Source organism: Vanellus vanellus (genome assembly GCF_965231255.1).
Source record: "Vanellus vanellus genome assembly, chromosome: 7".
Classification (NCBI taxonomy): Eukaryota; Metazoa; Chordata; class Aves; order Charadriiformes; family Charadriidae; genus Vanellus; species Vanellus vanellus.
In genome coordinates, this window is record NC_138912.1 from 11,337,222 (window position 1) to 11,358,248 (window position 21,027).

A 21,027-nucleotide genomic window follows, 5' to 3' on the forward strand; every position below is an offset into this window, starting at 1 on the left:
ACTGCCAAAGCCAAAATATACTCTCAGCCCATGTTTGTTTATATGCAGCAACCTCAATCAACATTTGCTTTTGCACTCAGTAAAAGGCAAACTGGCACCGCTGCAAGGCCGGGTAGGCAGATCGATACCTGTCCCGAATTTTCTGCGATTGTTCTCCATTTCAACAGCACCTCAGTTGCAGCTCAGAGCGGCTGTAAACCCATATAAACACGATTTTGCATAACTTTTCCAGTGTTTTTCCCTTCCTCGCAGCTCTGATTTGGGAGCCAAATGACCGTTAGTCCCCACTATCGCCAGAAGGAGAGGGCGGGGGAGGCGGTTTGGTGGGGGAAGCGGTGGTTCTGGCCATGTCCCTGCCCCTGCGGTGGCCGCAGACGGTGACAGCCGTCACCGAGGGGCAGAGGCCGGGCCGGGCCGCGGCTCAGCGCTGGGGCGGCCGGAGCCGCTCAGGGCAGGGCTGCCGCCGGCGCGGAGCCGGGCACCACAGCGGTGTGTAAAGGCGCCGCGGAGGAGCGGGAGGGGCAGCGGCGGAACCCCCGGGGCCTGCAGCCGGCGGGACCCGGCGAGGGGCGGGCGGCGGGCCCGCACCATGGCGACGGGCGCTCAGGAAATCGCGTCAGGCCCGGCGCCGCCGCGCGGGCCCGGCGGGCGGGCAGGGGGGCAGCGGTGCGGGTAGGGGCCGGCGGGGAACGGGAACGGGAGCGAGAGCGGGAGCCGGGCGGGCGGTGCTGCCCCCGGCGGCGGGGCAGGGGAGGGCAGAGCGAGGGGCTGCCGCGTGGCGGGAGGGGGCGGGCCGCCGCCAGCAGCCGGCGGAGGAGCGCGGAGCCCGGGGCGTGTGGGCGGCGCGGCGCGGCGGAGGAGCGGGCGGCCCGGCTGCGGAGTTGCCCTGTGAGGGGGGAGGAACCGGCGGCGCTGCCGTGGAGCCGAGCCGGCGGCACAGGTGGGCGCCCGGAGCCTCCTCGGCCCTCCCCGCGGCGGCTCCGGGCCCAGCCGGGTGGGGGGCCGGCGCCGGCGGTTGTCCGCGGTCGGTCGGCGCCCGCCCCTGGGGACGGCCCCTCGGAACGGAGCCGGCGGCGCTCGGGGACGCTCCGCAGCCGGTACCGGCGCTCAGCCCTCGTGTTTTTATTTATAGGAGATTCGGTGATCGTGCGGGGTCCGGGAGCGCCGGTGGCAGCCCGGGAGGATGGCGGGCTCCGGCAGGGTAACGGCGTGAGCGCCGCGGCGGGCAGCGGGCGCTCGGGAGGGCAGGTTCTCACAGAGGTACGTATAAAGTTGGTGTTGCCCCCGACAGGCTTTGAATTGCGTTATTTTATTTGAAGTTCATCTTTTACGTATGCCGGTGCAGCCAAGGTCACCTTGAGCACAATTGGAGGACGCGTTTCGCTTTCCCTGTTTAGGTGTTCGTGAGCTTTTCCTTTATATTTATTGGGCGTTTTAGAGATTAATTTGCCTGAGTACTAATAAAAAAAAAAGGGGGAGGGGAGGAGGGAACAAATTGAGTTGAAGAGCCAGCAAAGAAAAAAAGGACAACTTATGTATTTAAGCTGTGTAAAGAGAAGTATGTGCGTGGATATAGTGGCTCAAACTCCAGTTTGTATTGGAAACTCCGTGTGTGGACATGTTCCAGGAGAGGGTTGTGTCTGCTTGGGGAGGATGGGAAGAAAGACAGAAACGTTGGATTAAAGTTTTGGGCCTTGCTCTTGCAAATTTCTCACACGGGGTGGGAATGGGCTCATTCCTGATGGCTCGGAGCTTGGCTGTAATGTAAGTTTCTTTGCGGTGACAGATGGAAGAGGCGGTATTGCCACTTTACAGTTTCTCTAGAGGAAAACGCTGGGATTCATATTTCGATGGCTCTCCATAACAAATCAGTTTAATTTGTAGTCTTTTGTAGATGCACCATAAAATGCTAAGTTGTTTTTCTGTGTTTGGCCTGCTTCCTTTTTTCTGTGGCCAAGGGAGAATTATTTACTGCGCTTATTACGTGAACTATAAAACTTCTGTTTTAAAATAACAGTGCAAGTTTAGACTTCTTTGCTGCTTTTTAAGCCAACAAGCCCATGATGTCACTTATGTCAGTAGCACGTTCAGATTTAGGGGTGTGCTTTTGTATAGAGCGCTCCTTCCTCCGAGGAGTTTGCAAACTGGTTTGACTGCAGCTGGATCAGGCACACAAAATATCCTGTGAGCTAGGATTGGGAGAGAACATTAATGAAATTTTTTGTAGATAATAGGTGTCCTTGAGAAGCAAATGATGAAAGAGTGAGGTCATGTAGTGCAAGAGAATTGTAAACTTATGAAAGCGGCTGAAATGTGTATCCTTGTGGCTGAATGATTTAAACCGTGCAGTGAAGAACAGTGGAAAAGCGTAAAGGGACTATAACGACCTGAATGGGAAGAGCAGGGAGATAAAAACATGCAGGTAGCTGACTGGTGTGCTATGTTTACGGAAATCAAGTGCGCTGTTGTTTTTTTTTTTAAATCATATTAAAATCATGCTGATTTCTGACTGCAGTGAAACTATTTCAGAACCTACATTTTCCTGAAGGGTGCAAAAACACCAGTTTGCTAATTTATTGCTAGATACCCATCACTGAAACTATGCGTGTATATATGTGTTTCTTTGTATGTGTGTATATATATGTATGTATGTATGTATGTTATTATTTTGCAGCTTCTGATCTTCAGTTCAGCTGGTGTGTCATGGATGAAACTGCTTTGTCCCTTGGAACAATAGATGTTTCCTACTTGTCCACCTCAGCAGAGTGCAGTATAAGTAGATGTAAGCATTCCAGTGAAGAATGGGTAAGTAAAAACTGTGAATGGTACTGTCCGTATTTGTCTTATTTTTTCTTCAAGTCACAGGTGGATTTTTTTATTATTATCATGAAGAATGAAGATAAGGCATCACCTCTCTCATGCATAATACAGTTTGGTTTTAGTTTAACTTGAAATGTAAAGAGGAACCAACAGTTCAGTACTGTGCCAGACTAATGTTGCTAAAACAGAAAAGCCCTATCAAACCCTGTTGATACGTCTTACAGTCTTCTGGTGTGATGTTACTAATCATTTTATACAGCAGTAAATGTGCAGAATCCCATTCTGGGGTAGATGGGGGTCAAACAGGAAGGCAAATAGAAAGCTCATTGCTATTCTGAAGGACATAGTTTGAAATGCAGAAGAGAAAAGGAGCATGAAGCTGAAGATGCGCAGTCATGTAGCCATTGTAGCTGGAGCTTTCCATGCAATACAGGAGGCAGAGAAAATTGGTGGATGTAGATAAGGAGCCTGTTAAAAGTCTATGTCCTCTGTTGAATGAGTCTTGGGATTTGGAGGAGGGGCAGTGGGGGCAGTGAGCAGAGAGGGCTGGGTGGAGCAAAAAGAGCCACACGGGACTAGGCTGGTACTGGTTGGTCTAGAAGCATGGGCCAGGAAAAATTAGACGCTGCTCTGGAGAGGAGGAGTTTGAACTTGATACAGAAGAAGAGTTGGAGACATGGTCAGAGTTGAGGGAAAGGACAGATGTCCTGGCAGCTGTTTTTTCTGTATAGCTAGATGTAAGTTACATCGGACATCGAGCTGCGGTTACCAAAAGATCTGTGAGAGAGTGGGGTAAAGGCAGGTGAGACAAAAGAGATAGGAAGGAAGTTTTGTGAGAAAGTGGTGGTTTTGTGAGAAAGTTCAGTCAGGCCTTGGAGACAAGCAGAAGGAAGACTGTATTGTTACAAAGTTGGTTAATTTTGGAGTCAGCATTACGGAAGGTGATGGAGAAGGGATTGGACCAGGCTGAGCATCTTGGCGCTTGTTTATTCCAGATGGAAAACTTAGCCTTGGAACAATTGCCAGCCTTGGAATAATTGCCAATTCATACTGCTTGCCAAATGTGATACATGCACGTTTTAGTTTTTAAGCATCTTCAGCATTGCTTTTGACTTTCTGGTTGTTTCTCACTGGGCTGGCTTTCTAGCCAAGTATGTGATGATCGGTATTTGTGTTTTCCAACCCTTATGCTGGTTTAAGGTATTGGTCTACCCTGCTTCTCTTCCACATAAATGTGCTATATCGAACAACATTTTGGTTTTGTTTTGGTTTGTTTCTGTAACTCCCCTTTTAATAAAAACTTGGAATATATGGTTCAGAAAATGGCAATCCAATTAATTTCTTCCACATTTCTCAGCTGTCAGTTTCCTTGCGGTTTCTTATTAGTTTTATTATTTATTTTAAAGTTTTATGTGTCAGTGCTTAAGCTATGTAAGTACAGCACTGTGATTTTGCTTTTATTTTTAAAAAAACATATAATTTGGAAATAATATAATTTATTTTAGAAAAATCTTGAAAAATTTGCTTTTTATGTAGTTTTTGGAGGGTATTTTATTGTGTCTGGCAACTTCTCTTACTCAAAGAGTTCACATACCCAGTAAAACATATATTTTTGGATAGTTACACAGTTGTCTTTTGTTCTGCAGGGAGAGTGTAACTCTAGGCCAACTCTCTTCCGATCCGCCACTTTAAAATGGAAAGAGACTCTGCTGAGCAGAAAAAGGCCATTTGTGGGACGATGTTGCTACGTATGCACTCCCCAGAGCCGGGTAAGAAGATTACTGACTGGATTATGTTTGACAATAACACATAGTTGCAGCGTAATGAAGTTTCAGTAGTTTTCTTACTTTCAGAATTAAGGTCACAATGTTCTTACTTCATAAAGTAATATATTTTTTCATCTTTGTTTGTGGTTGTATTTTCTTTGTCATGGAATTAATGGATGACACAGACCTATTGTGATGCTTTGTCTTTTTCAGTGCAGACTTATTCCTTGCACAAAACTATCCAGCTCTTCAGAATTAGCACTAGGAAATTCTGTGGAAAAAATTATCTGCTCTGCTAGATTAGTAATGGAAACTGTTGCACATCAAAGTGTTAAGGCTTACTTTTAGGATACTTGATTCTCTATCCACAGAGTAAGCACAGTTTTGAAAGTAAGCAATGTGCTTCCCTTCAAACTTGAAGAGAGCACTCCTGTGCTCGAGAGGACAGGTTGGTTTTCTACACCTGGCTGATTCCTGGCTTCTCAGCCCAACCTGGAGACAAGGAGTGCCAGTTAGGATAGGGGGGATAGTGGTCTGCTGGGAACAGTGTCAAGATGGTGGCTCTGGAGGGGTTGCGGAAGCTGTTTTAAAACGTGAACTTTATTGAACTGCATTGGGCAGGCTCTCCGTAACCTGAAAATGCAAAATGCTGATAAACGGCATGGTATAGTTTGTAACCAGTTCGTCATGTAATTTGACTATGTGTACACCACGGGCTTTAAATTGTGCTCAGTTATACCTGCACTGAGCTCCAGGATTGGCTGGACTAGAGTGAAAATTTGCTTGTTTCTTTGACCAAGGAAAAGTTGTTATTTTGCTCTGTTCCTATGCCAGAATAGAAAATTGTAGCAATGACATCTCCCTGCATAGGGATAGGAATCCAATCTGCTATGAAGGCCATGTACGATATGGGCAACAAGACAAGCAGTTAGATAAACTGAAACTACTTCTAACAGACACTTGAGTGTTTTGACTTGTAAAAAGGTGCGTAGGAATTCTCAACTTAGGCCTTTATACATTTAGTAATTCCTCTCAAGTTGGTAATTATGCTTTAGGAAGTGAAATCTTGTTCTCCATTTTGTCCATTTAATAAGGAACTAATTACCTGTCCAGAGATCCCACTTAGGAAAGGGGCATGACCTGACTAAGCCCTTTATTGCCTTCTGCACAAGACAAAAATACTCCTTGCAGCAGATGATAACAAACCAGATCCTCTCATTAGACTCTAGATATCTCACTTTTGTTGAGCTGCCTGCTTTGTTAATTCTCATAAGGAAAAGGGATGGTTGAGGGAGACAGAACTCCTTAAGTGTGTTGGCCAAACTAACACCTTGCCGGTGCAGGGAGTGGGCAGTCTTGCTTCTCCCTCTTCTGTTCCTTCCTGCTCTCCTGGGGGCTGATCAACTTCACTATCCAAGCAGAAAACTACCTGCTTTATTTATTCATTTATTCTGGCTGTCTTAGTTTTCTACCTTGCCTGAATGAGGTTGGCTCGTTAAGGGATGTGATGAATGCTAGAGGTGGTGTAAGTTAGGAGGTGGGGGATAGTGTTTAGTGGGGAAGGGTAGGATGTGGCGGTGGGAGCTGAGCTTCTCTCTTACAACAGCACGGAGATGCTGTACCAGCTCACTTGGTCTCACAGCCCTACATCTTGACATAGGATCGGGGAAAAGTTAAATAAGGAAAAGCTAATGTGTGATGTTACAGCTGGAGGTTGAATGTCACAGAGCGAGGTTATAACCTAGCAGTTAGAGCACAGGAGTGGACGTGGGTGTTCAGTGGTACTTAACTTTGTTGCTGATTTTTTTGGACACCAAGAACAAGTAATTTCACTTCTCTTTGTCAGAACATTTTGTCTAGCTTTAAGACCCACAAAAAACCCCAGTGAATAGTCAAATACATTAGTATTGCCTTGAAGTTTCCTCTTAAGAGAGTCTAGAGCAACAATTTGTTGATTGTATGCGCGACTGTTACGCTTTAACAAGAGGCAAAAGACTGTGTGCTCCCACTGTAGCATGTAATTTCTACCTGATTTTCAAATGACGTAGGACACTCATGTATTTTAATTTGTGGCAAATGGTGTGTCCTAAACAAAATACAAACAAATGAGACTCTTATCTGACTCCCATTGCAAAAGGTAGTGAGGCTATTCTGCGGCTAAGCTGTTGCTGGTAACCGCCTTTCTCCTTCGCTGTCCTGTTTTCCTGTTTTTTGCCTTCCTTGACACACACAGTCCCAGTGGTTTTAGCTGTAATTTACTGTTGGCATGGGACCAGTTTTATAATTAAATATTATTTGGGCAGGAAGAAACTAGCCTCTTGGTCAAGGTACTTGCTTAGAATATGGAAGATGAAAGCCTGGGTATTCCTGCCAGGGAATATTTGTTTGTCCAAAATGGAACTGCTCCCATATTCATCCCAGAACAGTTAATAGCCTGGCATGTAGAGTCTGTACCAGGGGTGTACAAGGCTGGGTTGAGTTTGTTGTTCAGGCTGAGCAGGAATGTGTAGATCTGCCACCTAACCGTGGATGGATATCCTGACCCTTGGCCTGCCGTTACATGATGCCTGATCTGCTGGTGCTGGATGTCACAGACTGACCGTCAAAAGGACTGTGATTATACTAATGCTGAATGTGGCTTAACAAACTTCTGTTGCAAAGATGAGTTCTGTATTATGAAAAGTCCTGGTTTATATTACATCAGAATATGATAAAATATTCTGGCTTGAAGAATACAACCAATGCAACCATTTCTGTATGCTGTAAAACCTAGAGAATACTTTGAAAGTATTGGAGTTGGGAATAGTGACTTTCTGAATTTCACTTTCATTTCAGAACAGTTTGTGTGTATTTCATAAGCAAGTTCAGTACTTCTCTGCTTTGGCTTTTGTTTATAATAGAGGTGAAAAACATTGCATTATCTTAAATGTTATGATGAATGCAAAGACACAATTATTCTTATGTAATAAAATAGTCCACCAATCTTTTTGTTCTTGGTTTTACAGGATAACTTCTTCAATGCCAGTATTCCTTCTTTGGGTCTACGTAATGTCATATATATCAATGAAACACATACAAGGTAATGTAGCAAGTCTTTCTTTTGCTTTTAAAGCTCGATGTGTTCTGATCTTATGTCAGGGAAATCTCTAGGATAGTCCAGACTGAGTTAATATATATTGTTGTCCGAAAATGCAGGGATTCTGTGATTCTAAATGCAGGAATTGATGCTGACTTCAGGAAAGTAATGTTCTTGTTAAATCTGGCTGTGTGTATTTGTGAGCTGGGTAAAGTCCTTTGGGGTTATAGGCAAGGAGTGTAAGGGTCAAACTTGTTTCACAAAAAACAGAGCATGTTTAGTTCCTTTCTCCTTTAGTGCAAATGGCAGTATCCATAGCATAATGCTGAGAGGAGCTGTTTTATTCCTATGCTTAAGAACGACTTCAGGCTGCATTTTAATTTACTGAGCAGATCTGGCTCACAACTAGGCATTGAGTATTATCACTAATGACAATTAAATCTGAACATGTCTTGCTAGACTGACTCTCCTCTGCCTCAGTGGCAGAGTGCAGCTCCTGGAGGATGATATATGTGACCTAAAAATGATGATGCATTGTTGCGCTATTGGAAATATATCTTGTGTTCGGGGATGAAGACACTGGAAATACACAAAAAATCTTTATTCTGTTCTTTGGAAAGTTAATAATGCTTGCTAAGGTCTTTACAGTAATCATTAGCATAAGGAGATCCTGCAGTGTTTGTCGTAGAGTCAGAGCAAACAAAGAGAGGCCAGCAGCCTGAAAGAAATGAGCCAACGTGTCTGAGTGGAAGAAAGGCGGCATTGTGCTGTGCTTGAGAGGGAGGAAGCTAATGTTAGAGGCTGTTCTTTCTTCAATTTGAATTAATTAATGTTTTTTTAAGAGTTGAGCTTGTGGTTTAGAATACAGGAAAATAACAGAAATAGGGCTTAATCTTAACCTTTTTTTAAAATTAGTTTCAAAAGTCTAATGCTTGAATGGTTTCGAACGGTCAGAGTTACTTAAATTAGACATATAAGGGCAACAAAATATGGGTTAATGAATTATTCTGAAATAAAATGTCTTTAGCTCAGAATGTCATTATAGTCTGAAAATTAACAATTTTAATAAAGTTCTGAGGTCCCATGGGGTTACATAGTCACAGTTTCTTGGCCTTAGAACGCAAGAGGGATTCTCTTTAACTGCTAACATACTCTACCAGTATGATACATTACCACAGCCTTTTTCTGAGGTGTGAACGTGTCAGTTTTATAATATATCCTGACTGGGTCTATTCTGTGTGGTTTTTGTCTGTCATTGGTACACGATTAGAAAGATTTTTCTAATTATATTAAGCCTTATCTAAGCTTTAAAATGAAGCTAGAAGCCTTTATACCGTGACAGATCCCTGCAATAACTGTATGCTGTTGTGATATGTTCGTAGTTAGCAAAATTGCTGTCAGAAAGAAGCATATCTCCTTAACTTTGCTTTTTAGAAAAATCAATAAGGCTCTCAGACTCCAATGGGAAGGGGAAGATGGAAAAGCAATTAAAACAGAGTCACCAGTCTACTTCTTTAACAGCATTGAACAGCAAAACTCCTTGTCCTTTGAGACGGTCTGAATATTTGTATAACTGCTACGTGTCAGACTGTACTGATGGCTTGGGCATGTGCACTCATCTTAATTACAGTGCGAGTGGCCTGTGCGCTCAGGTGGTTTGGCCTTTTTACAGTGTAAAAGTTCCTTCTCGTCTTTCCTAACCAGTTTTAACACATGTATAAATTTACCGAAATGTGGTAGGGAGGTCTGGCAGCCAACATCGGTAACTCCAGTCACAACCAGGAGTGAGACCTTGGCAGCACTCCAGCGTGGAAACCAACATGAATATTGCCACCCATGGTTTGGTTTGGGACGCTTCGCTGGAGCATCAGCGATGCATTGCACCAACAGTCCTCAGGACAGGGTTTTTGCATAATATGGAGTGCTCCGGCCTTAGGAATGGCCAGAATTTAATTTCTTCTTCCAGCTGTTAGTTCTACCCTATCACATCAGCTCTGTTGTTCGCAGATCCCACCTGTGTTTGATTTGTGGTGGCTTGTCCAGCCCTGGCCTGGTGAGTGAGGGTGGTGAGGAGAGAAAATAGATATGAATGTTCACTGCTGGGAACTGGATTTTATCCCTTCCTGTGTCACATACTGCTTCTGTGATATTAGGAAAACTGTTCAAAATCACATTTTCATAGATGATTGCCGCTTATATGATTCCGAGAGTAGAGGATAGCCTTAATTTAAAAGGGAGAGACTGGCCATGTAAGCTAAGTTGCCTTACTTAAATGATTGAATGTGTAGAGAGATTTACTGAATATTTAGTGGTTCTACTTCTGTTAAAACTTTGCAAGGAGAAGGTACATAGGAGGCACATAGGACTGGGTGTTTAAAACACTGGAAAGGAAGAAAAAAATACCAAAAAAGTGTTTTTAGTGTTGGTGGGTAATACAAACATATTTTCAAAAGTGCCTGTGAGAGTTTACCCTGTGCACACGATGTGAGCAACTTTCCCAAGAGGGCTCCATGTTTCTTGAAGAAGTTGACAAACCTCTCAGCTAGGCATTTACATTCCTTGGTGGAAAGTCCCAGAATCAGAAATGGACACCACATCTTCTTTCCTCCTCACTAAGCTGAGGAGTCGGTTCCAGTGGACAGTCAAAATGCATATGCTGGTTTGTAGCTACTTTCCTGTGCTACTATGGATGCTTTAAGGCCACTATCACCCTGAATTGAAGTAATGCAGACTTCAGTTGTCTCAGATATTTTGTGTGACGCATCAGTTATTTCATCTGTAAGATTAACATATTGACAATTTACTGAAGGATACAGAAGCTTTTAGACAGCCCTTCATAAAACTTTACATACTTTTGCTTCTTAACTGTATTTTTAAAATTCTTTTTTTTGGCAGTGAAATATTTTGAGGGTCACACTCAAATACTCTTCATATTTTTGTAGGTACAGAGGGTGGCTTGCAAGACGCCTTTGCTATGTTCTTTTTGTGCAAGAGAGGGATGTTCATAAGGGTATGTTTGCCAAGAATCTGACAGAAAATGTGCTGAATAACAGCAGGTAAGATAATGCAAAATAAACTATTTTTTACATGGTTGATACATTATATTATAATTATTATATGATTGTTACAATATGATTTAAGAATTTGGAAAGAGCAGGTTTTGAAAATTGGACTATTTAAAATATTAGAAGATACAGTATCTTCAGCGCAGCCCTTCAGGACTGTAGCTTGCAATATCTGTTTGAATAATAAAAGAGGAGAGATTAAGAATTATAAATCTCCAAATGAATTATGCATAGTGGGCGGGCAGCAGACAGTGCACAGAAAAATAAATTGCTACATGGAAACTCTTCAAACTTTTGTCTATCTAATTCGTGTAAACCATTGCCACTGAAGTCATACTGCAGTCATCAGAAATTGTCAGTGTTTCATAAATACAAGGAAAGGAGCATTTCAGAGTTCCCCGAGTGTACACCATGAATGTGAGGTAAAACTGGAAAAAGACTATAGAGTGAAATGCCCACCCTTTGCTTTGTGGAGCTTGTTTTCAGTTTTATATACTGCATTTTAAATGGCTCGTTGAGCCCCTGATTAGCTATTAAGGTATCAGTTTTCCCTGGACACAAAGAAATTCAACCTCATGCCCACTCCTTGAGTTTACTTTTGTCAGAGGCCACGCACTGCCTACATTAACATTCCTAACGCTCCTGAATTTTTAATGTTCAAGTCCCATTTAAAGATGATAGTGTTGCTTTGAAAAGCAAAGCAGAGTGCATTGTATCACAGTTAAGGTGTGTTAAACCACTTAATCTCTCTTAGGTATGTTTTAAATAGGGAAAATAGCCCTTATAAAATTTAGTTACGCTTTGTAAAGGTGAGAATTCAAGGGGGAAGATACTGTAGAAGTGCAAAATAGCAACTCCATAAATCTGTCTAATGACGTAAGTGAAATTGCTATGGCAGGAAAAAGAAAATAATAACAAAAAGGAGATTTCAACTGTTCCTTTTGCATTTTTAACCTTATTAACCATTTCTGAAAATTGGCGATCATTTGATATCACTACCTGTGAACTGTGTGCGTGCTGTTTTATGCAGTCAACTTTGTGCATGTTCATCCATCATCCAGCTATTTAATCAGAGCTTAGAAAACTACTGAATTAAATTTAATGCATTTGGAGTACACAATACCTCAGTGTGCACGTTCTCTCATGCCTGCAAGTTACTCCTGTAGTGATATATATAGCTCACTCCCAGCAGTTGTTGTCTGTGTCTTGAACTCTTCTGTTGTGGGACTGTTCTGTAAATTTTCCTTTTTGATGTTAGAGTCCAGAAGGCCATTGTAGATGAAGCTTCTGAACCAAGTGCTCCTGGTAGTTTTGCTCAGACGGATCCTAAAGCTATCAATAAAGTGAAGAAAAAAGCTAGGAAAATTCTCCAAGAAATGGTAGCAAATGTGTCACCTGCTTTAATCAGGTAAGAAAAATGGCTCATCAGTATTGTCAACACGTAGAAGAATGGCCAAGTTCTCTCTGTATTATAACCAGCAGAGCTTGTAACACATTATTCATAAATAATGAATAATTATTCTAAAAAATAATACTGTATTCATAAAAATCCATTTTCTAATGTTAACTAATGAATTAGTAGTCATTTTTCATTTTCAGATCCAGCAGAAACCCTCCGCCTTTTCAAGGGATAAATCTTATGATAACATTAAATGGACTTTTTGTTTTTTTTCCACTGAAAGTACTAATGCTTAGACCAATATTAGTATCCTTTGTTGCTTCAGGCTGATACGGATGAGAGCAGCTAGCTGCAGCATCTTAGATTATGAAAGATCTTTTTTCCAGTCGCCCACTGAATGTCATAACCTGTAGTTATAAATGTCTCAGAGAGCATCTTATCTTACATGAGATCTTCTACTGTGGTGTCTACCTTTACTGTTGTAACGGTTTAACCCCAGCCAGCAACTAGGACCACGCAGCTGTTCATTCACTCTCCCCACAGTGGGATGGGGAAGGGAATCAGAAGAGTAAAAGTGAGAAAAAACTCATGGGTTGAGATAAAGACAGTTTAATAGGTAGAACAAAAGCTGCACACACAAGCAAAGCAAAACAGGGAATTCATTCACTGCTTCCCATCAGCAGGCAGGTGTTCAGCTGTCTCCAGGAAAGCAGGGCTCCATCATGCATAATGGTTACTTGGGAAGAAAACGCCATAATTCCGAATGTCCCCCCCCTTCCTCCTTCTTCTCCCAGCTTTGTATATCGAGCATGACATTATATGTCGTGGAATATCCCTTTGGTCAGTTGGGGTCAGCTGTCCCAGCTGTGCTGTGTTTCCTCCCAACTTTTTGTGCACTCTCAGCCTACTCACTGGCAGGGTGGTGTGAGAAGCAGAAAAGGCCTTGACTGCTTAGCAACAACCAAAACCATTAGTGCGCTATCAACAGTATTCCCATACCAAACCCAAGACATAACACTACACCAGCTGCTAGTAGGAGAGTCAACTCCATCCCAGCCGAAACCACAACAGCTCCTAAGGATTAATTTGTCTCTGTCGCCTTCCTAGTCCCCTTCACTGGCTTTAGTGATGCAAACCCTATGTTTTTTGTAACTGTATTAAGTTCTCCCACAAGACCGGATACATGCTGTCACCTAACGTCACCTAACCAGCTTATTTATTATAAATGGTCATAGGACCTCCATTAACTTGCCCTATATGTAATGTGGTCTCTGCCCTTTGAACAGCCTTCACTGAGGTTGACACTAAAAAGTTTTGTGTCATAATTGCAGGAGGCTGAAAAGTGGTTACTAACCATGGCTTACCTGGTAGGCAAAAAAACTTGTTAAGCAATTGGATTTTATAATAATTTTGCTTGAATATAAAGTAATTAGACTTTATGGCTTTGCCTTTAGTCATACAGAAGTAGTATAAAACAGGCAGAATGAAGCTTTTTGATTTGTGTTTGTTCTTCTTTCAGGTTGACTGGCTGGGTGTTACTGAAGTTGTTTAACAGCTTTTTCTGGAATATTCAGATCCACAGAGGTCAAATAGAAATGGTCAAAGCAGCAACAGAGGTAAGGAAGGGTGGGAAAGAGTCTAGTAAGGCAAATGCTGATGTAGTTTCTATTAATGTTTACATCACTTTCTCCTTTTAGGAGAGTTCTGCTAAGGCAGTATATCAGATTGTAGCTAGAACTGCCTCATACCTGTGAAATGGTGTTTTTAATAAAATATAATGCTACTTGAGTTGTGTAACTTAAAACACTATGTGAACTCTGGTTTTACCTTTGTTTCAGGTTGAAATTTTAACTATCAGGCTGAATGATTATCTCAGATAACCTGCATCCAGCATTATTTCTCTTTCAGTGCTGAGGCAGCCAGTAATAAATCAGTTGATCTACTTCGGATTTTTCATTCTTAAGTTAATTTGGAATAAAAATCTTTAAGAAGTAGCAATCTGTTCCCATTCCTTCGATATTTATTAAAATTGATCAAAATAACTCCTAAATGCTACCATTTTCTTTACACTCAAAGGAGTTGATTCTTGTTGCAGGGTTTACCTTAGAAAGATGGATTACGTAAATAAATCAAACAAACAAAAAAGGTTCCTAATATTTTCTGTTGTCTTTTGATAACAGCCTTTGAAACCCCTACTATTTATAGATCTTTGCTGATACCTAATGGCAAGAAGTAGCAGTACTTTGGTGACACTGATGATTTGGCCACATCCCTTTAATTGTTTGATTGTTGTCTTAATACTGCGAGTCTGAAAAAAATGGGAATATTAATCATTGTTAATGTAATGCATACAACTAAAAACTACAGTCCGTGAAAATAAGAAGTACAGTTGGCTAAAATGTTCTCCTTGTCACAGCTGAACGAAAACCAGAAGTAGACAAACTGTATGATGGTAACTGGAAAATACCATCAGTTCTGATAATGTGATGCTAGCAAACTCAATGATGGATTTTAGAGAAAGGATTAATATTCCACATTTCTTACCAACTATCTTCTCTCTTTTTTACTTCTCTCCCCGCCATAGATGAATTTGCCTCTTATCTTCTTGCCTGTTCACAAATCCCACATTGACTACCTGCTCCTTACATTCATTCTTTTCTGCCATAACATCAAGGCACCCTACATTGCTGCAGGGAACAATCTCAACATCCCCATCTTCAGGTAATAACCTCTTCTTATTTGAAAAAGGCTGAGGTGAGGGGATCTTCAGATGACCTATTGTGCAGTATATCTTATGTCCAAGTGTAAGATAATCTGAGTATTATTGGGTCATCATGTAGAACTTCTTTGGTTCCTATTACACACTCGGAGAGAGACAGCATAACAAAATCCTTCTGAGGAATTCTGACGTAACTCAAGTAGGGTAAGGAAGGAGATGCCTTTCTTCTAGGAGTCTCAAAGCGGGTAGGTAACTACGGAAAGATGAGTATGTGAAAAAGTATTGTGAATGGACAACTCTTCTTCATGAAGTTTCATGAACTGGCTAGTGGGCAGCAAGAGTACTGAGTGAATAGTACTTTGTGGGAAAGTACTCCAGTTTGGTCTCTGTTTAAATTATGTTTCTGGTGGCTGAAGAACCTAAGGTCTTTTAGGTAGTATTTTTGCAGTGAGACAGAATTTGGGGATAACTGATTTCTGAAAAGCCACTGGATATAGCAGGAAATGATGAGGAAAGAAGGGGGATACCTTGGCTTAGAGGATGTTTTGCACCAGTAGGTGCCAGTCTGTAGTGATCCCAATAAGAAAGGCATTCAGACTATAAAGTATCAATTAAAATGCTATTTACTAGGGTTAGCAGTATAAAGAAAGACTAGCATAGGTAATCTAACATCCCTTTAGACACTGGGAACCCCAAGTTGTGCAGCATCCAGCGGGCCTCTGATCCACATGCAGCACGCTGTGCAGACCCTGTCTGCAGAAAGGGTTACCCCATTTTGGTCATTTGAGCTCGTATAGGATTTTCTTGAAAGAAAACAACTCTATTCATCATTTCTTCTGTCAAACAGAAAGGATGTTTTCATGAGAACTTCTTGCTGCACTGTTAGAGGCAAGGCCATGCAGGTAGTGTAATTGCTGGTGCCAAGTGGGAGCTGCCTGCAGGCTGCTCTGTTAAAATTAGCTGGCTGAGCTGATCTTGCAGCCAGGGGGTATGTGCAGTACAACGCGGGCATGAAGGCCATGCTGCATGTGCAGCACAGACTTGGGCCAGCTCCGGTTAACTGTTTTGGGGGTCACCAACATCTCAATGTACAATGGTCTCCTGGTCAGGGTCACTGCAGAGGCTAAGCGGTCAGTCAAGGAAGTGAAATGGAGCAGGACAGTGTAGAGAAGCCTATTTCTTCAGTTAAACAGAGTAATATTTGCGTGATCCCATCATGTGCAAATAGGGTAATACATTTTAGTCTTTGGGAATGTCAGTAATTTCAGTTGCTGTTGTGTGCTAGGAATTTTGTACTGGGCGTGAAGTAGTTTCCTGCAAACTAAAATCAATGAGTATAATTCTTCTTTGTCATGTAGCACATTGATCCGCAAGCTAGGAGGATTTTTCATTCGACGAAAGTTAGATCAGAGTCCTGATGGTCGTAAAGACTTCCTCTACAGAGCTTTGCTCTATGTGGTACGTATTTCTTGTCTTTGTTTCTGTAGGTTGCATTTTGTTGGGTGACAAGTGGGAAAGTGAATTCCATCAGACTGGGGATGTATTTTACTGCTTACAATTTGTTTTTGTTTTCATGCTGCAAAAAAAAGATACATTTTTGAATGAAGTCTTGAATGCATAGAATAAAAGAGAATTGAACGCCCAGCACCTTTGAGGATGAGCAGATTTTCACCTGGCATAATCCTTATTAAAGAAAGTGGAATTAATACTTTCTGAATTAATGATAAATTTAAGCCTTGTTTCTCTGACTTCTTTTGTACTGGGGCATATCTACACTGATTCTGTTAACTTAATGGATGTCTCTGTTTATGAAGGGTTGATGTAAAGGAAAAAAGATATGTGTGCAAATTGGCTAGATCAACTGTTGCTAGAGATGCTGTTCTTCAACAAATGGCATTATACTGCTTCTATATTCATGCAAATTCAGTTGCAGTTTGGTCTGGGTTTGTGTCAAGCATTAATTATTGCTTTTGTTTTTTTCACAAGTATTCATGCAAACTCATGATCTTCCAGTGTTTTTAAAAGGAAATGGTTGCTGCCAATAAATTTCAAATGTGAATTTGCCAATATAATTAGGTATTTATTTTTTTCTCTTTTCCAATCTTTTTGTATTCAGCACATAGAAGAATTATTGAGACAGCAGCAGTTTTTAGAAATATTCTTGGAAGGCACACGGTCTCGAAGTGGAAAGACATCTGGAGCTAGAGCAGGTCTTTTATCTGTGGTGGTGGATGCTCTTTTCTCAAATGCTACTCCTGACGTCCTAATTATACCTGTGGGAATCTCCTATGATCGCATAATTGAAGGTCACTATAACAGTGAACAGCTGGTAAGAGCAATTGAACAACTTGTTTTGCCTAGGGGATTTTCTGTTTATGTGCAGGAAAATGTGTTACATAGTTAAATGATACACTAGTAGTCCTCTGTCACATGTACTTGGTGTTAGTGTTGAAGAGCGTAGAGCCATGAAGCACAAAACCTCTCTGGTGGGGAGTGCTGAGGTACGGGTGACATACATGACATAACAAATAATATGTTCAAGTGGGTATCTATGGAAAACAATAGTTTTATAGATTTACTTGAAGTTATAATGTGTGTCAAAAGATTCGGCCTTGTTTTGTCTGCTGTTGCATGCATTTTAGTTTTAAACATAACCTTTTAATTGCAAATTGGAAAAAAACCCCAAAACAACCACCCCTGTTTTCCAGGGCAAGCCTAAGAAGAATGAAAGTCTCTGGAGTATAGCTAGAGGAGTCTTCAGAATGCTGCGGAAGAATTATGGGTGTGTGAGGGTAGATTTTGCACAACCGTTTTCCTTAAAAGTAAGTTTGAAGTTTTGAAGATCCTTTCGAAGGTTTGATATTTTTGATGTTTCAATAGTGGGACACATTTATTTTGATTTTTTTTTTTTTTTTCCCCTTTGTGGGTTACAATCACTAGCATTATCTGCTGAAGTCCAATCCAGTGGGACAGAAGTACCCCTGTTTTGCTGAAGGCATGAGTCTTTGGACACGTTTGTGTTAAGCAGAAATAGTCTGAGTTGATATAAAGGGTTGTGTTTGGTTTGAAATGGTGTAAGTATTCTTACTGGGGTTCTTTGTTTTGTTTTAATGATCAATCTTTAAAATGATCCTTGTAGAGACATTTGGAGTTGAAGGAAACTGAATACTGTTCTCTCGTATTCAACTTTCTTGAGTAATTGAATGGTTTACACTGTTGTTGAGGAAAGGCATTTATATCACTGGATTTTTAAAACTGCTAAGCAAATTAGTAGCTATAAAAGTATTGTGGATCATATATCATAAAAATCTGCATATTCTTTGAATGTCATGGTTTATTATTAGTTTACAATTATTGCATATACTAGTTCACTAAATACTATTTGTCAGGGAACGAGGTAGTGCAGTATTAGCCCCCTTCACTTTTAATATTTTCTTTGATCTCTTCGCAGAACCTGCTAGTACTATACTTAGTTTATTGACATTTCACTAATCTGTGTTCTGCTACAGTATACCTTATTTTTAGTGTTGCTTTAATAAGATTAACTACCGTAACAACAACCTACTAGAACATTATTCAAATTAATTAGGTGTTCTTCTTTCTGCCCTACTTCTCCCAGAAAAGCAGTAGGTTGGAGAGCTTTGGAGGGTTCAATTACCGCAGCATGAAATTATTGTGACTGTCTGCACAGCATTATAATTAGTGTAGTAAGGAAAGATATTAATTCACTTCCAAAGGAGAAGGCTTGGGTCACTTCCAGGCTATTCTTGGTAGGGAGTTAACCTTCTTTGCCTTATACTGATCCAAGAACGATTGTTATCTGCCCTCTTAATCTAGGGAAATGCTAATCACTCTATACCTTCCTAGCAGCCTCTTGTCAGGTCTCATTTGTATGTGTATTCACTTTTGTACTCCAGAAAGGTAATAAATGACAAAATTGTTTAAGTATGCCTTAACCAAGATTGGCAGAAGTGTAACTGTATTTTTAAATCGATGTAGTTATGTCACTGCAGGTTTTTCTAAAGGAGAGGAGCTTTGGGGGTTAATTTTGGGCATCTGCAGTTCCGTGGCACAGGCTTAGAAGCAGAAGAGAGTGAGCTGGCTGTGAAAGTCTTTTAAGCAGTTTTCCTGGGAGGGAACTGTTTTCCTGGCCAGCAGGTTAAGTGGCTCTTTAGTTTCCCACATCAGTCTTTATAGGAACTGAAAGAACATGGTGTCCTGAAAACAGAGTAATGTAAATGCTAACCTGTAAGGAGAGGTGTTTGGGTTTTGAGAAATTTGGGATTCAAGAGTGCCCTGCCTGCTTCCTGGGTGCTTCCTTGTGGCCCTGTGAGGGGTCTTGCAACTGCAGTTTCTACACTGGTGTTTACCTATGGAGAATTCTCCTGTCCTGATGTTTGAGAGAGCAGAAGCAAACAATAATTACAGTCTCCGTGTTGGTTCTAAAAGGGTATTAGACTTCGCTCTCATCATGCTAATGAAGGCAGTTCTCATTAATTTAATCGTGGAGAAACTAGTCTCAAAGGAGTTGTTCCCAGCAGGGTGCTCACAGGGGTTATGTATTGTTTTTGTTGCAGTGTTCTTTTTGAAGTATGGATTCCTTGCTGTGGAATATTTGCCTTTTCATAAAATGAAATCAAAAGTGAATAAAATGTTGCAAACTTTTTAATTTCTGTGACCTTGTTACTGCTCTTTTACAGAGACCTAGTTTTAATCACAGTTGCATTTTTGAATAATTGCCTTTTTCATATAGTGATATTATCAGTTGAATGCGAGAATAAGGTGGAAAAAGTACAAACAATAACAAGTCTTGTCTTAACAGGAATATGTAAACAGCCAAAGCCAAAAACCTGTGCCTGCTCCTCTTTCTTTGGAACAAGCTTTGTTACCAGCTATACTTCCATCAAGGTAGAGATTTTTTGGGCGTTGGGCAGAGGGAGAACAGGTTGGGGGTTATTTGTCTTTTTAGTGTTCTGCATTGCATTCCAAGCAGTGCTTGAACTCCCTAAGAGTAACCTAATTGTGTATAGAAGAACTAAAAACTTACACAGTTACAACTGTGTAATTTATTATGAGAGTTGCATTCATTATGGGGAGTGTTTAAATAAGCTTGAGGAGGCTTCTTTTTTTGTGACCTCTGTTGGTTTAATCTAAATTTTTTTTTTTAATAACTTAGGGAAAAAATGATCCACTTAATGAAAAATGGAAAATTTTCATTCCAAATTCCAAATGAAAATTGTAAACTTCACAAGCATTTCGGGTGGGTTTTGGTGTAATTCCGAAGCAAATAGGACTTGTGAGTGAGTACCCCTTGCTCAAGGAGGTGACTGTCACTCAGAAATGTAAAACTGTGCTCAAGGTAGATCTGCATTTGTTACACAGATAGACCCCTTTAGTTGAGGTCCTAGCTTGACTTGCACAAACCTGTGTGATCCTAGTAGAGACAAAGTCAGTCATTTAGGTACGTCCATACAGGACCTACAGATAGGTATGTAGGTCCATACAAAAGACTATTTCTGGTTTGTAGAGAGGCTGGGCTGGAGACTGCCTTTTAGGCGGAATTGCTTAATCTGTTGTTGCGACAATGAATATGTTGTCTGTATTCATTGAAGGAAAAGAGCTGTGGGGTGCAAATGGTGTAATGGCAAAATCAAGAAGAGCCAATAGGACAAGGTAGATGTTCTGTATTGTGTTTTTTCTTTTGATAGTCTTATCTTGGATGTTTGTTTAGTGTGAAGAAATAATCGGGAAAAGTTGGTAGATACTAAAATTTTTGTGAAGCTTGTTACGCATAACATTTTAGTACCCTTACCAGACTGCATAGTGTTTTTTCATGCTGTGGTTCAGGTAGCGTATAAAAAATAAATAAATACCGGTCTAGGTTATTTTACATTTTGATCTAAATCTAAATGTCATACTGTGAATTTTTATTTTGTATGCAGACCTAATGATACTGTGCATGAAGGTACAGAGGCCTCACTGCCCAACTCCAGGGATATCACCAGTGAGCCCTTCAGAAGAGAGCTGATCTCCAACTTGGCTGAGCATATTTTGTTCAGTAAGCGTTATACTCTCCCTATCAGCTACCTGTATTGTTTTGCTGATTGCATGAACTAACGTGCTGTTTGGTAGTGTGAAACTTCCCAATTCCCTCCATTCAGGTGGTTGTTTCATAACATCAA

General features: G+C 41.1%; 1 protein-coding gene across 1 annotated transcript in view; it reads left to right on the plus strand.

Moving 5' to 3' along the window:
- The first annotated feature begins 836 nt into the window (after positions 1 to 836).
- The window catches only part of GPAM (glycerol-3-phosphate acyltransferase, mitochondrial), a 36,709-nt gene continuing 16,518 nt past the window's right edge, over positions 837 to 21,027 (plus strand). Inside the window, exons 1-14 of the mRNA XM_082486259.1 lie at positions 837 to 940; positions 1,133 to 1,260; positions 2,675 to 2,805; positions 4,467 to 4,589; positions 7,592 to 7,665; positions 10,605 to 10,718; positions 11,986 to 12,135; positions 13,646 to 13,742; positions 14,711 to 14,847; positions 16,204 to 16,303; positions 16,962 to 17,174; positions 17,554 to 17,667; positions 19,668 to 19,753; positions 20,788 to 20,903. Of these exons, the coding sequence (XP_082342385.1) occupies positions 2,704 to 2,805; positions 4,467 to 4,589; positions 7,592 to 7,665; positions 10,605 to 10,718; positions 11,986 to 12,135; positions 13,646 to 13,742; positions 14,711 to 14,847; positions 16,204 to 16,303; positions 16,962 to 17,174; positions 17,554 to 17,667; positions 19,668 to 19,753; positions 20,788 to 20,903 (1,426 nt within the window). The 5' untranslated portion in view covers positions 837 to 940; positions 1,133 to 1,260; positions 2,675 to 2,703. The remainder of the gene's footprint in view (positions 941 to 1,132; positions 1,261 to 2,674; positions 2,806 to 4,466; positions 4,590 to 7,591; positions 7,666 to 10,604; positions 10,719 to 11,985; positions 12,136 to 13,645; positions 13,743 to 14,710; positions 14,848 to 16,203; positions 16,304 to 16,961; positions 17,175 to 17,553; positions 17,668 to 19,667; positions 19,754 to 20,787; positions 20,904 to 21,027) is intronic.